Source organism: Typopeltis vanoorti, chromosome 4, assembly GCF_054136105.1.
Source record: "Typopeltis vanoorti isolate ZY-2024b chromosome 4, IOZ_Tvanoo_1.0, whole genome shotgun sequence".
Lineage (NCBI taxonomy): Eukaryota > Metazoa > Arthropoda > Arachnida > Uropygi > Thelyphonidae > Typopeltis > Typopeltis vanoorti.
Genome location: NC_143552.1, coordinates 49352878 through 49368924, shown reverse-complemented (window position 1 = coordinate 49368924; position 16047 = coordinate 49352878). Strand labels below are relative to the sequence as shown.

Here is a 16047-nt window from a genome sequence, read left to right as displayed (position 1 = left end):
AGGTGTTGTCTGCTATTCAAATAAATAATGATGAATTCATATTAATTCATGAAATTCAAGTTAATTTCAAATGAGATATTTATATCAGATATCAGTGTTATTTGTTGAATGGATACAGTCCTTTTGTAACCAACTAGCTATGGGTTCAAATCCTACTCAACATAACTAATTGCAAATGTTTTTAAGCTTGCTTACTGGAGGTCTCAAACTGGCTTGAACTATACCACAATTAGTCTCCATAGAAGGTTCCACTATTATCTAATCTAGAACTTCCCCATGCACCTATGGTGCTGTACATTTCTAATATTTTGTGAGTGGGATCATCTTTAAAACAGACTAAAGATTTCAGACAAAAAAAAAAATTAATCCTTAAGGATTAATATTCACATTAGTCTCTAGAGTACATTTTTTGTTTCCGTGGAAAAAGGATTAAAACCAAGTATATAATTTCTTGGTATCTTTATCACAGGATGAGTTAAACTTATCTGAAATGAAATGCCTGGCCAACATTATTCACTCTCTCATGTAACAATTTTTGTAAACAGTCTTGTTTTTTTTTTGTTACTATTTAAAAATATATTTCCTTGTAATCATAGTAAAATTCATAAGGACAAGAAAACTTGTAGAGGTAATAAATTTTTTTATGCTAAATAAAGTTCAAAATTACTCGTACCTGTTTTCTTAACTTCATCTACAGCTGATAGCATTTCAGGCTGAATATCAGGATTTTCTTTGGCAATTTCTTCTCCTTTATGTATAAAATTTTCTGTAGCTTTTTCAACAGCAGCTACCAAAACATGAGCTCTTTTTGATCTCCCTTTTTTCTTTTTGGATGGTCCCTTTGTATTTACCAAAGTTGTTACCTGGATTGAAAAAATATATATAAAACATAAAAATACAAAAAAAGATTTGTTTGTATTATCCACTGAAAATATCTTGTTTTATGACTTAAATGCCACATTACATAAAATAATCAGATAAATTTATTAAACAGTTACATGGGGTATAAATTTCTGAACATGAATCACATAGCATATGTAAACACATGCTTCATGTAGAGTCATGTCTAGAATGCTGTCAACCAATCTCTCTCTGATGATGTCCTAGTAACGAAGAAATATACATGAGAAAATATATTATTTTTATGTTGCACCCACCCACGAAGCATTGTATAGGTTTGCAAATAATGTATTATTTGCAAACCTATAATACGTTTTATACCGTGGATGGACTAAGGACTTTTTTTTCTCTTTTATCAATTTCACACTTTTTTTTTAACATAGTCCAGAAATCCTGCTATAGGGCTACTGAAGGGAAGGGCCACTACACAGACTGGTTTCGATCTTTATTCTGGTATTATGAAAGTGCAGGGGTGGTGGTGGTGGGGGGGGGGGTTACCTTTCTCCAGAAACTCTGAGTGACCTACAATATCACTCTAAGTCTAACTGAGTGACAAAAGGCTCTATTCAGTGACAGGCAAAATGTTTCTACCCAGCAGAACTGCTCTACTCCCTGGAATCAAACCCAAAAACAAACATTATCAACATGTCATTAGTGGGTGCCAGACCCAGAAGAGATACCAAGGTTGAAGTAATACAGAACTCATACATTTCCTATATACAAGTAGTTAAAAGGTGTCATAACTTATTACTAAAATACTCTGGATTAGAAATAGATGATGAAAGTTTTTTCACTTGGTTATATTGTAAGTTAAAGATGTCAAGAAATTATATTCTTGGTTTCATCCTTTATCCAAGTGTACACACAAAGTTTGACTCTCCGAAACAAGTAGTCAAAAGGTAACTACTTGCATATGGAAAATATATGACTTCCACATTACTTCAACCTTGGTATCTCTTCTAGGTCTGGCTCCTACTGATGAGACCTCAATAAAAGTCAAAACTGGTCTGAGTAGGGGCTCTTTCGATAATGCAACTGACGTGAAGTAGCCTCTATATACAATAGAAGTGGCCCAGTCATGAAGATGCTTCCCATGCAAACTTTGTTTGCTTACACTTGGATACAGGATTGAAACTAAGAATATAATTTCTTGGCATTTTAACTTATAGTATAACCGAGTGAAAAAACTTTCAACAACCTTCTCTAGAAACCAAACATGAAACGTTTTCAAATAAAAGAAGCAAACTAAAAAAAAAAAATCCACCAGCTATATCAAAGAATATAAAACCCACTAAATCAATTAATTTAAACCAACTAAAAAAAAACCATATAAATAAACTAAAGTAAACCATATGAAAACCTAAAGAAAAACGAACTAAATCAATAAAATCAAGCAAAATAAATCAACTAAAAACCCATCTAAATAATTAATAAAAAACAACTAAAGCAATTTATAAAACACAACTTAAATCAAGTAAAAATCAACTAAAGCAAACCCAACTAATTCAGTAAAAAAACAGTAAATCAACTAAAAACCTAAATCAATTAGTAAAAACAACCTAAATCAATTAGTACAAAACCACCTAAATCAAATAAAAACACAAAACAAATCAAATAAAAGAAGTTTAAAAAAAAATAATCCACCATATATGTCAAAGAATATAAAACCCACTAAATCAATTAATTTAAAGCAACGAAATCAACAAAATTCATATAATTATACAGAAGTAAAACCATATAAAAAAACTAAAGTAAAACCAACAAAATCAATAAAACCAAGCCAAATAAATCAACTAAAAACCATCTAAATAATTAATAAAAAACAACTAAAGCAATTTATAAAAAACAACTTAAATCAAGTAAAATCAACTAGAGCAAACCCAACTAATTCAGTAAAAAACCAGTAAATCAACTAAAAACCTAAATCAATTAGTAAAAACAACCTAAATCAATTAGTACAAAACCACCTAAATCAAATAAAAGAAGAATGTTTAAAAAAAATAATCCACCATATATGTCAAAGAATATAAAACCCCATAAATCAATTAATTTAAAGCAACGAAATCAACAAAAATCATATAATTATACAGAAGTAAAACCATATAAAAAAACTAAAGTAAAACCAGCAAAATCAATAAAACCAAGCCAAATAAATCATCTAAAAAACATCTAAATCATTACTAAAAAGATCTAAAGCAATTTATAAAATATGACTTAAATCAAGTAAATAATCAACTAAAGCAAACCCAAATAATTCAGTAAAAAAATAGTAAATCAACTAAAAACCTAAATTAATTACTAAAAACCACCTAAATCAATTGGTACAAAACTCCCTAAATCAACAATTAGTACAAAACCACCAAAATCAAATCAAATAAAACAAAAAAAAAATAATAAAATAAAATAAAAGAAGCAAACTAAAAAAAAATAATCCACCAGATATATCAAAGAATATAAAACCCACTAAATCAATTAATTTAAAACAACTAAACCAACTAAAGAAAAACCATATAAATAAACTAAAGTAAACCATATAAAAAAACGAACTAAATTAATAAAACCAAGACAAATAAATCAATTAAAAAATCATCAAAATCATTAATAAAAAAGACCTAAAGCAATTTATAAAATACAACTTAAATCAAATAAATAATCAACTAAAGCCAACCCAACTAATTCAGAGAAACCAGTAAATCAACTAAAACCTTCTAAATCAATTAGTAAAAACAACCTAAATCAATTAGTACAAAACCAGCTAAATCAACAATTAGTACTAAACCACCTAAACCAAAAACCAAAAAAAATAATCTACCAGATATATCAAAGAATATAAAACCCACTAAATCAATTAATTAAAACCAACGAAATCAACAAAAATCATATAATTAAACAGAAGTAAAACCATATAAAAAACTAAAGTAAAACCAACTAAAATAAAACCAAGCCAAATAAATCAACTAAAAAACATCTAAATCATTAATAAAAAAAAGACCTAAAGCAATTTATAAAATATGACTTAAATCAAGTAAATAATCAACTAAAGCAAACCCAAATAACTCAGTAAAAAACCAGTAAATCAACTAAAACCTTCTAAATCAATTAACTTCAACCTTAGTATCTCTTCTAGGTCTGGCTCCTACTAATGAGACCTCAATAAAGGTCAAAACTGGTCTGTGTAGTCAGTTGCATACTGACGTGAAGTAGCCTCTATATACAAGTAGCCTCTATATACAAGTAGCCCAGTCATGAAGATGCTTCCCATGCAAACTTTGTTTGCTTATACTTGGATACAGGATGAAACCAAGAATATAATTTCTTGGCATTTTAACTTAGTGTAACCGAGTGAAAAAATTTTCAACAACCTGCTCTAGAAACCAAACATGAAACATTTTCAAGGCACTTCAGTCCTCCAATAAGTGGGGTTGGTATTCTCACACCAGACAATTATTCATCTCCTACCTAAAGATGATCACAAACATTCATGCCCAGGGTGGGATTTGAACCAGCAGCCTGTTGGTTGGACAGCAAGTATGCCAACCATTCAACCAACTAGGTTGGCATTTTTTTCCCCCGTACGTTTCAAGTATTACTATTATTATTATTATATGTGTATCTCCATGGGGTCAAAAGACTCACAGTAGGAGACCCACACTAACCATTATTCACACATTATCTATCATACCTCTCATTAAACTTATTCACCATCAAGGTACTCAACAATTACCTCTGACAATCCATTCCGCTCATATACCACACTCCAAGCAGAGAACCTAGTTTGCACTAGGTTCTATACTAACAACACTGTTACACAGCTTCTAGTGAAGCACCCCCCCGTTCTCTCCCTACTCCTGATGTATTTAAAACTTCCTTTGTGTCAATCTCATAGAATCCCTTTATTAACATATAAGTTTCTATCATGTCCCCTCTTTTCTGCCTCTCAACTTGGTCACTCGTCTCTAAATCCTCTCCACCACCTCCTGATCCCAAGTAACCCAGGTGACCAAATTGTTCACAGCAGTCAATATGTGTGGGGGCAAAATCCTATCCTGCACTTTCACATGGTGCCCTCTGTGAGTACCATTAATTAATGGTAAGCTAAGCAGGATGGTTCAGCTTATGAACATCTGCAGACTTGGGCTCTTCCTCCCCCCAGCCCTTGTCCCACAGGATCTGACAGTACCTCGTATGGACTTCTGCCTAGGATAACAGGTGAAGAGAGAACAAGGATCGAAAACCTGGCAGTAGATATAAAACAGACCTTCCAATATGCCTGGTCAGCATATTGGTACATAACAATATACCCACTACCATGACAGTAGTAACGAAAAAGAGGAGCCATGTTTGCCGAGGCCAAAATGGGCATAATCTGCCAACTCTGACAAATCATACCCAAACACAAAGTTTATATAACAAACCCACCAGGGAGGATAGAAAGAGATAATAAATTTGGGAAAAGCCAACCGGGAAAGGACAAAATCAACAATAAACTTTGGATTGGGACTCATAATTGCAGAACCCTTAGGAAAGAGGAAGATCTAGTGATGATTGAAGAAGAGCTCAACAATATAAGTTGGGATATCATAGGACTCAGTAAAACAAAAATAGGTGAGCATCTGATAGAACTCACAAATGGAATCTACTCTATACGCATAGAGAAGGGGATCTAAGATCAACAAGCAGAGTAGAGTTCATAATCAACAAGAGAATAAAAAGTAAAATAAAATAATTTAATCTTATTTCCAACAGAATCAGACTTATACTTATAATGAGCAAAAGATATAAAATTAAATTAATTCAAGTCTATGCTCCTACATCCACCCACAGAAGAAGAGGTTGAAATATTCTTTGACCAATTACAATCAGCAGTAGATCAAAACAAAGAGCAATATATGATCATTATTATTATTACATGACACCTCCAAGGAGTCCAAAGACTCATCGAGGGAGGGAGGAAAGCTGCTCTACAACTTTCTGTTTCCACAACTCAATTCGTCAACTACAATAAACCACAACTGCCATCATCATCTACACCAACGCCATCTACCACCCATCACGACCACTAGTATTTTCACAGACTACCATAAACATCCATGCCCATGACAGGATTCAAACCCACAGCCTTTTGGCTGGAGAGCAGATACATTAACCACTTGGGCCAACCAGACGAGAATAATGGGTGACTTCAATGCTGAAATTGGAAAAACAAGAGATACTTTGGATACAATAGGCAAATTTGGATTAGGAAATAGAAATGAAAGTGGGAACTTAAGAGCAGATTTTTCCTTAGGTAATAGACTTTACATTATGAATACATACTGGAAAAAATCAGACAAATGCAAATGGACTTAGAGAAGCCCCAATGACATAACAAAAAAAATAAATAGACTATAGGCCTACCAACAAAAAACATATCATCCAAGATGTTTCAGTGATACCCAAATTCAGAACAGGTAGCAATCACAGACTGATTAGAGCAAAAATAGAGCTGAACTTGAGAAAAGAAAGAAGTGGTTGCTGCTAGCAAAAAATAAATAAACAGCAACACAATTGCAAACAAATAAAAAGAATTTCGAATGGAATTGTTAAAGGAGATAGACATTATTAATCCATTTGAAGAGAACTTGGAGAAAGCTAAAACGATTTCAAGAGCAGCTACACACATCAACAATCAACACCAAATCACCAAGACAAGCAAGCTAAAAGATAAAACCATAGAACTTCTGAACAAAAGAAGAAAAATGAAACAAGATCAAAACAAACTTTCAAATATAGAATATACATAACTCTGCAAAACCTTAAGAAAGAAAATAAGATCAAATATACATGAATATAAACAAAAAATCAATGAAACAATAGAGAAAAACCAAAACATGAAAGAAGGAGCATGACCACAGGACAAACACACATCATTCGTATCAAAACCAAAGATGGCACAATCACTAGGGACAGACAACAAATATTCAACAGAATTACAGAATTTTACAGAGAATTATATGACTCGAAAGTACCAACTAATACCACACCCCCCTGGGTGTGGTATTAGAGACATCCTTCAACCTTACCTCAATTATAACAATTAAGGAACTAAAGGAAACACTGAAACAAATGAAAAACAACAAAACACCAGGCAGTGATGGCATCACCATTGAACTAATAAAATATGGAGGCAAGATAATAACCTCTGCATCCTGAATATTCTCAATCTATGTCTAGAAGAAGGAAAAATCCCAGATGAATGGAATAACACCAACCTGGTGTTACTGGTACAAAAAAGGGAGACAAAGGAAGAAATAAAAAATTACTGTCCAGTAAACCTCTTACCAATATTCTATAAACTCCTCACAAAAATCATAGTAAACAGGATAACACATGTACTAGAAGATAATCAATAGAACAGACAGCATTCAGATCCATGGACAATATCCCCACACTAAGACAATTATTAGATAAATTTAATGAATTCAACATACTCTTTTGTCTAGCTTTTATACATTATGAAAAAGCTTTTGACACAGTCAAGACAAATGAACTAATAACAGCCCTAGAGAAATAAGGTGTTGAACACCAGTACATCGAACTTTTTAAACATATCTATAACAATTCTACTGCAACCATAATGCTATGGAACAAGAAATCTAAATTCAACATAAGAAGAGGAGTTAGGCAAGAGCACACTGTCACCAAATGTTCAGTGCAGTAAACGTGTGGACAGACTTATGTTTGTTGTACATGTTGTTTATTTTTTAATGGTATATATTAGAACACAGAAAAATAAGAAAATAATTAATTTATTAACTTATTGCTGATATTTCGCTGGTGTTATAACCAGCATCTTCGGAGCACAAAAACACAGTTTGTCACAATACGCGAGACCATAACAACATGGTGTAATCAACGGACTAGTTAAACAAAATTTTAGCAGCAACACAAAGACTAGAGTCCTGATTTTGGCACCCTCTATCTGAAAAAAAAAAGAAAAAAAAAATTGCTGCTATCACATAAGACTAGAGTCCTAAACAGAGAAAAAAACTGGTACAAGTTTTTTCTTAAGATGACTGTCTCCCAGATTTTAGGCAAATTTATACAGCCATATTTGTTGAGATTTGGAGCGTGTTTCAGGGCTTCTGTTGCCTCTAAGAACAATCTCTCCGACTTGTAAGAGCTTCTGTGTAGTACTTTTGTGTTCTTCCAGTTGATCCTGTGTGCAGGGATATCCAGAGCATGCTCTGCTAAGCCAGACTTGCCATAGTGATAATGCCGGATGTATCTTTTGTGTTCGTTGATGCGGATGTTCACAATTCTTCCTGTTTGACCATAGTAGACTTGCTTGCTTACATGAGCAGGGTACTTCATAGACACCTGGATGTGATAAAGGGGGAATGCTGTCCTTGAGTGAGCAGATAAGGGATGCTAATTTGCCACACGGTCTGAATGTGGTGCATAGTTCATGTTTATTAAGAATTCTTGAAATCTTTTTGGATGTGCCTTTAATGTATGGGATGGTGACTGTTTTGTTTAGTTTTCAGTGGTGGATAGTGGGAGGGGTTTCTTAGGAGTGTTTAGTATTTTGTTTATCTTATGGGGATTATAGCCATTGGCCAAGAAGGTGTGGCGTAAGTGAGCCAGTTCAGCAGCCAGAGCATTGTCATTGGAACAGATTGCTCTCGCTCTGTGGGTTAGCGTTTTTAAAATGCCATATTGTTGAGAAGGATGATAGTGCGATTGTTTGTGTAAATATCTCCCTGTATGTGTAGGTTTTTTCTAAAAACTGAAAATGATAAGGAACCATCTGGAAGATGTGTGATAAGTGCATCCAGGAAGGGCAGACAGTTATTAGCTTCCAGTTCCACCAGCGAAATATCAGCAATAAGTTAATAAATTAATTATTTACTTATTTTTCTGTGTTCTAATATATACCATTAAAAAATAAACAACATGTTCAATGCAGTATTAGAAGAAATCTTTAAAAACTTAAACTGCAACAATAAAGGTATAAAGAGAAAGGGGAAATACCTCTCACACTTAAGATATGTGGATGATATCTTGATAATAGCTGAAACAGCTAAAGAACTCCAAGGTATGATAGACCAACTTAATAGAGAAAGTTTGAAAAAAGGGTCAAAAATAAATACTGGGAAAACTAAAGTAATGTTCAACAAGTCAGAAATAAAATCACCAACCACCCTGCGAAATAATCCATGTACTGGATTAGACGAGTCATGTTAGGGGTAGGAACTTCACTGTGATAAAAATCAAACTCCTCCACCAACTCATCCTCCAAGCCTGGAGACTGAGCAGGAGCATTGTCCATCATAAAAAAGCATTTTGTGATGGACAATAGAATTTTTTTTTTTTCTTGAAGGTATTTTCTCACACTTGGGGCAATGGATCCACTCGACAAAATATTGCCTGGTTACCCAAGCTTAACTATCAGCTCTCCACATAACATACAATTCATCACGTTATTTTTCTTAAAACACCCTTGGATTCTCAGAGTGGTACACAAGCAACAGCTTGACCTTGATGTCCCCACTTGCATTTCCACATAGCAAAAGAATCAGCCTGTCCTTCATTGACTTGTGTGCTGGCAATGCTTTTTCCTCCTGAGTGATGTAGGACCATCTTGGCAATTTTTTCCAAAATATGCCAGTTTCATCACACTTGAACACTTGTTGGGAAAGAAAACCCTCATCCTTCACCTAGTCACTAAATTCTTGCACATATTTCTCAGCGGCTTCTTGGTTCAAACTCGCAGTCTCCCCACATGCCTAACAACACTATGTATGCCACTTCTCTTAAATTTCTCGAACAACCCTCTAACTAGCTTTGAACACATCAGTATAACCACTTCTACCAGGGTTTTTTCTTTAACAGGTCATCATGTAATCACCTCACATTTTCACAAATTACAGCCTTGGAATCACCAGCTGTTTCTCATTTACCCAAATTATTAGCAACAATTTCTCCACTTATTCAATCGTCTGTGATCTTTGTTTAGTAAGAACTTTCACTCCTTTTTGCAACATCCACTCCCTTGATCACCTCTTTATTTTTGAGTATTGTACAGATCGTTGATTTCGCCATATTGAACTGCATAGCAAGATCTGAGATGCGAATGCCATTTTTATGTTTGGTTATGATTTCTTTTTTCACTTCTATTGTGGTTCCAACACTTTTCTTTTCACTTTGCTACTATCACTATCCTTCGTTGGCCTCATGGTGGGTTATTTAATAATAATTTATAAAAAAAAAAAAAAAAAAAACTGTCTTAGTACCTCCAGGTGTGAATGCTTCATCCAGCCTTGTCAATTGAATGTTCATTTAACACGAGTATTTGCTATTGGCTGGTTGGTTGCTTGATGGATGTTTAGAATCTTTGTATGAATTGATCCGAGGTGGTTTTCGTTCCATGCACAAGTAGTTGTGTTTGTTCTACACAGGCAGTGCAATGATTTGCATTCTGTCAAATGACAGCGCATATGGTTGCTGTGATAACCTTACTAGGCTTGCTGTTGAGATAAAACATTGATTTTTTTTTTTTTTTTTTTAAAACTAACAGAACAGTGATTTCTCTATTTTCACTAGAAAGTAGCGATAGCAAACAGGAGCTTCTTGGTAAGTCACACCATTTTCAGTTTTTTTCTAAAAACTTTAGTTTCTGAAAATCCCCACATATATCTCGCACCATGATTTTTTAGAATTAATTTTGGGAAACAAAAAACTGCGAGTTATATTCGAGTAAATACGATAATTTTTTTTAGCTTTCAAATTCTTAAGTATGGATTATTGGTTAAAGACTGGATTTATAAAATGCACCAAAGATAGCAATATAGCAGCTACAAGTAGCTGTAAGCAAAAGAAAACGTTGATATTGTAGCTGGATCAAATGGAATTGATAAGGGTGTGTTGGGATTTTTCATCTTGATACTTCATCATCATCATCAAATTCCTGCCATGTACCTTCAAGGGGTGTACAGGATATGACAGTACTACATGAAAAAATTACATCATTACTAACTTCCTATCTACAATTTTCCTCCAAATCAGTCTGTTACTTGTCAAGACTCCAACATTATCAGATCTTATATTTCTATCGTCTAAGGCACTTTGTACCGTATCAATCCACCTATATCTTGGTCTTCCTCTGGGTCGTTTTCCTGCCAACCTGGCAGAGAACACTTGTTTTGCTAATCTTTCCTCTCCCATTCTATTTAAGTGACCATACCATCTGAGATTAGCTCTGCTAACGCATTCCTGGATGCTGACAATGTCAAGTTCTTTCCTAATATCCTCATTTTTAATATGATATTGCCATTGATGCCATCTGTTCACGCCTCTAATCTTTCTCAGGACTCTCATATCTGCGGTCTCTAGTCTTTGGTCAAGTGTTTTACTTCTGACCCAGCTCTCAGATCCATAAGTTAAAATTGGTTTGAACACAGTCTTGTATACAGCTAATTTAGTGTTCCGACTAATTTCTTTCTTATTCCATATGAATTTATTCAATTGACTTCCCACGATACCAGCTTTGCTGATTCTGTTGTCTATTTCTATATTTAGTTTACCATCTTCAGTAAAAATTGTGCCTAAGTAGCTGAAATGTTTTACTTGTTCCACAGGTTCTCCATTCACAACACAGTTGACATTTTCAATGATTCTGCCTATTTTCATTGTCTTTGTCTTTTTATGAACATGAAAAATCTTCGTAAGTATATAAATTACTTGAAATGTGGATTTTCATGGACGGAAAATGAAGAGGAACCTATTCCAAATTTTGTTATATTAAAAATAAATCATATTTTTTGTTTACATGAACATATAAACAAATCAAATCGACATTTACAATAAAATATACTTTATTATTTTGATAAGGGGTTACTTGGTAATAATGAAAATTTAAGAAGGGGTACGCAGATATCTGAAGTTTGAGAAACACTGGTGTAGATAATAAAAGTAGTTGTGTTCATTGTAGTTAGTAGATTTGAGTGGTGGAGACGGAGAGTTGTGGAGTAGATGCCCTTGTAAAAATAGTCATAATTTAAATTTCTGAATGTTTTTACAAATTGTTTATGTTAGCATATTATTAGTTTTGGTTTCATAACATGTACTGTTATGAAACAGAACTTGCGATGTGCACGCTATTGATGTTATTTTGTCAAAATGAAATGTGAAGCATTTAAAAAAATTTATGTACTTATTGGATTTGGATAGTTGTGCTACTTTCAGAAATTTTATTGTGATTTAAAATTATTAAGTGCTGTGTTTTGTAAAGACATTCTCGTAGCACTAATGAAGATGACACATCAGCCATTATACATAACTTCTTGCTTGCCACTTTTATGGAATGAGCATACTCGCCGAGGAGTTTGATGGGTGATTGACAGCTGATAGAGAGAGAGCATTCAGTATCAAAGAAAGGAGGATAAACAAGAGAGAGCTAATGGAAGTTTAAGAACGCAAGCAGGCAAAATTTTGTTCTTAGTAAATTAAGTTTGTATGTGACAGTCGGGGCATATTAATAGAAGATTCCGAAAAAGGAATCGCAGAATTGTGAGCCTTTGAAGTGGAGGAATTAAGACTGTAAATAAGTATTGGTAAATAAAAGGAAATATTGCGATTGATGTTCTATAGGAATGTTGGAGGAAACGCCGATTGAAAATTTTATTTGTTTTTAGGACAGCAGATCTATCTTTTATTTCTACTGGAAAAGGAGAAATTTAGCAACTTAGATAAAGCAGTAGAAGAAACCTTTTTTGCTGGTACAAAAATTGACAAAAATTGAACTGCATGAGGTAAGAGTACCTATACTTCAGTGAATTCAGAATATCTTACTTCAGAGTCAGGAGGAATAATGTGTGCTAAATAAGGTGATGAGAAAAGATTCTATGGAAAAAGAAGAAGAAAATCTTATATCTTTGGAAAGAGGCCTTAACAATGAAACCGACTATGAACATTTTATTTTGTAAACAAAGTGTTTAGTCTAGTAAACGAGATTAAGTATATGTTAAACAAACAAGTAATAGAATGAGTCAGAGAATAGGTGATTTTAATATTTTTGGATAAGAAAATCTCTAAAGTGTATATTTATTTTAAAAGGCTTTGGATCCAGTTAATTTTGTAGTTAGTTATGTAATTTTATTTGAAGTGTATATATTGTTTTTGTTTTATTAAATGTGAATATTTTGTATTTGGTCTTGAGTCAGTGATCTTTCGGATTCTGAAAGAAATAGTAAAAAGTCATTGTACCAATTGGAACTGAACCTTTGTGCATATAAATAAAAACACTTGGAAATAGAAATAATTGTTGTAGAGAAAATCTCATAACAAATGACGACTGATAATAAATAAATTAATAAATAATCCCTCGTCTTTATAAAAATTGGTAATAGAGATCAAAGATATCTTTATATAACAAAATGGTGCAGTGGACAGGATAGATAATTATCGAAATAATTAAATAATTAAAATCTCTTCATAACAAAATGGTGCAGTCGACTTACAGGATTGGTTGTGACTTCACGTTATTTTAGACTCCAGAAAGTAAATCTTGACTCCAATAAAATGGCTCAGGAGATAGTAATTCTAGTTGTGAAGTTTCTTTAGTTAAAGATGAGGAATTTTTTTAAGTTAGTTAATTCAACACTTTAGTAATACCTTCTTTTTCAGGAGATAGTAGTGAAAGCATAGAAACATTTTTTTAGATATGCAGAAAAAATTAGAGATTTAGGAATGGTCAGATTTTCGTGTTAATTATACTTCGTAATAAATTATTGGGCAAGCCAAAACATTCTTAAACACATCCCTTTTGCTGAGAGACACAGATAGTTATGCAACATTTAAAAGTTTGCTAATATCAGAATTTTCAAGTGTAAGAGAATTAGGGCCTAACATTTGGAAAATTCATCAGTGCATTCGAAGTAATAAGGAGTCTGTTTCAGAGTATTACCACAGACTTTGGAGCATTGCTCATAAATTTAATGTTTAATCTGAAGAGAAATCCTCTTTAGAATGGTTGCTTTTTAATCAATTTAGACTTGGATAATTTGTAAGAAGCAGCATACAAAAAAAGGTTAAAAATCTTGAACAATGTTTTCAACTTGTTAGGGAAAAGGAAGAGAGAGTTAGAGATATATTTCAATTCACAAATAATAAACATGTAAACTCTTTCCAGTATAATGAAACTCATTCTCCTAACATTGTGGCTACAGATAAAGTGGGAGAAGGAAAATTTCAAAAATTAAAAGGTGCTAAGAAAAAGAAACAATCTAAAGAAATTTCTATGAATTTCATGATGTTCCAGAATCTAAGTCCAAGGTATAATCACATGATTTGGGAAAATTAGAGGAACTGAAAACATTTCTTAGTGAAGAAATAGAAAGACAACAGAGACCAATAGTAAAAGGAGAGGAACTTTTGTTTAAGATGATATCTGATTTAACAATATTCAAGAATCCTCCTACAGATAATCAATCTTCCTCTAGTAAATCTAATGGTATTGACAGGAATAAAACATCTCAAAGGAGATATGTTCCAAAATACTTTAGATGCAATAAACCTGGTCATTTTGCTAAAGACATGTTAGGGATAAATCTTGTTTTCAACATAAGAAATGTGAGGATAAAGGAAAATCTGGAAATTATTATTATTCCAATATCATACTAGCTAGGACAGAAATGTCAATCTACCCATTAGACATGGGTAAAGCTAAAGACAGCTCAAACCCTAAAAGGGAGTTTGATATATCATTAGCTCCTTATGCTAATGGAGTTAATCCTTTGACAGTTCTACAAGGATTTATTGAAAATGTGCCTTGTGAAATCTTACTCGACACTGGTGCACATATTTCACTCATTTCTTATAGTTTGTTTAATAAAATTAAAACTCTAATTCCAAATGATATTTTAATTTTAAGTTATCCAATTAAACTGAAGGGTATATTTGAATCAGAAATTTCAGCTGATAAGCAAATAAATCCTTTTATCTCAATTCCTTGTTTTAATTTGAAAGTTTGTCATCCATTAACAGTTCTTCCAGAATCCTGCAATCCAAATGTACAAGTAACATTTGGATTGATTTTCTGAAACGTCATGCTTTTGCATGTAATTTTGTTGATGGTACAGTTTCCATGTGTGGACTAGAATGCTGTTTAGACAGGACATCAGGTGACAAAGGAAAATTAGAGCAGTCTCCTGAAGTTTTTAAACATGCTGATGATAATGATCAAGTGTTTAATATTGAGACTCTAAAGAAAGATGAGAGGGGAAAACATTGAGGAAATAAAAGAGAACTTGGTGCAGAATTCAATGAAATCAGCAAATACTAGTGAAGAGAGGAAAAGAATTCTGAAATTCTTTAAATCTGCATTTGAATTTTTCTCTAGTGTTTTCACAGAGGATATTGTTTCAATGTCTTGCACTAATGCAGTAGAACACTCGGTGCAGATTAATACACAAGCTCCTAATTACATTAGGCAATATCAGACTCCACTGAAATATATGGAGCATGTTCAGAAACTACTGCAGGAATAATTGAGAAGTCGAATTCTCAGTGGAACAGTCCGTTCATCTTAAATGAAAAACCAAATGGAAGCCTAAGGTTTGTCTTAGACTTGAGCTATCAATAAGGTTACAAAGCCTATTGATTTCCCTCTGTGTAAGATTGAGGAATTATTGATCTGTTTGGAAGGAGCACAATATTTTACAAAACTGGGTTTAAATTCTGGATACTTTTAGATCTCTTTGAAGAAAGAAGACAGAAAATATTTTGCATTTACTACTAGATGGCAAAAATATCAGCTATGTAGATTACCACAAGGTGCAAGAAATTCTGCCATGCCATTCCAGTCTTTAATGAATTCTGTCTTATCAGACATGTTAGGAAATGGAGTCATCTGTTTTCAGGATGATCTACTAATCTATTCAAGGGTTAGAGATAGCCATTGTAAAATCCTATGGAATGTTTTAAAGAGATTAGACAAAGCAAATCTATCTTTAAAGTGCTCTAAATGCAAATTTTTCTTAAAAGAAGTTGAGTATTTAGGTCATAAAATCAGTAGCAAAGGAATTATGCCAACTCAGTCAAATGTAGAAGGCATATTATCAGCTAAACCTACAAAAACAGTTAGGCAAGTTTGCAGATTTATTGGCA

General features: G+C 33.0%; 1 protein-coding gene across 3 annotated transcripts in view; it reads right to left on the bottom strand.

The window, feature by feature from the left end:
* alpha-Cat (catenin alpha) overlaps positions 1 to 16047 on the bottom strand; it is a 610048-nt gene that overhangs the window by 412504 nt on the left and 181497 nt on the right. For all 3 annotated transcript variants that reach the window (XM_090391790.1, XM_090391792.1, XM_090391791.1), the window contains exon 3: positions 674 to 863. In XM_090391790.1, the coding sequence (XP_090247916.1) occupies positions 674 to 863 (190 nt within the window). The remainder of the gene's footprint in view (positions 1 to 673; positions 864 to 16047) is intronic.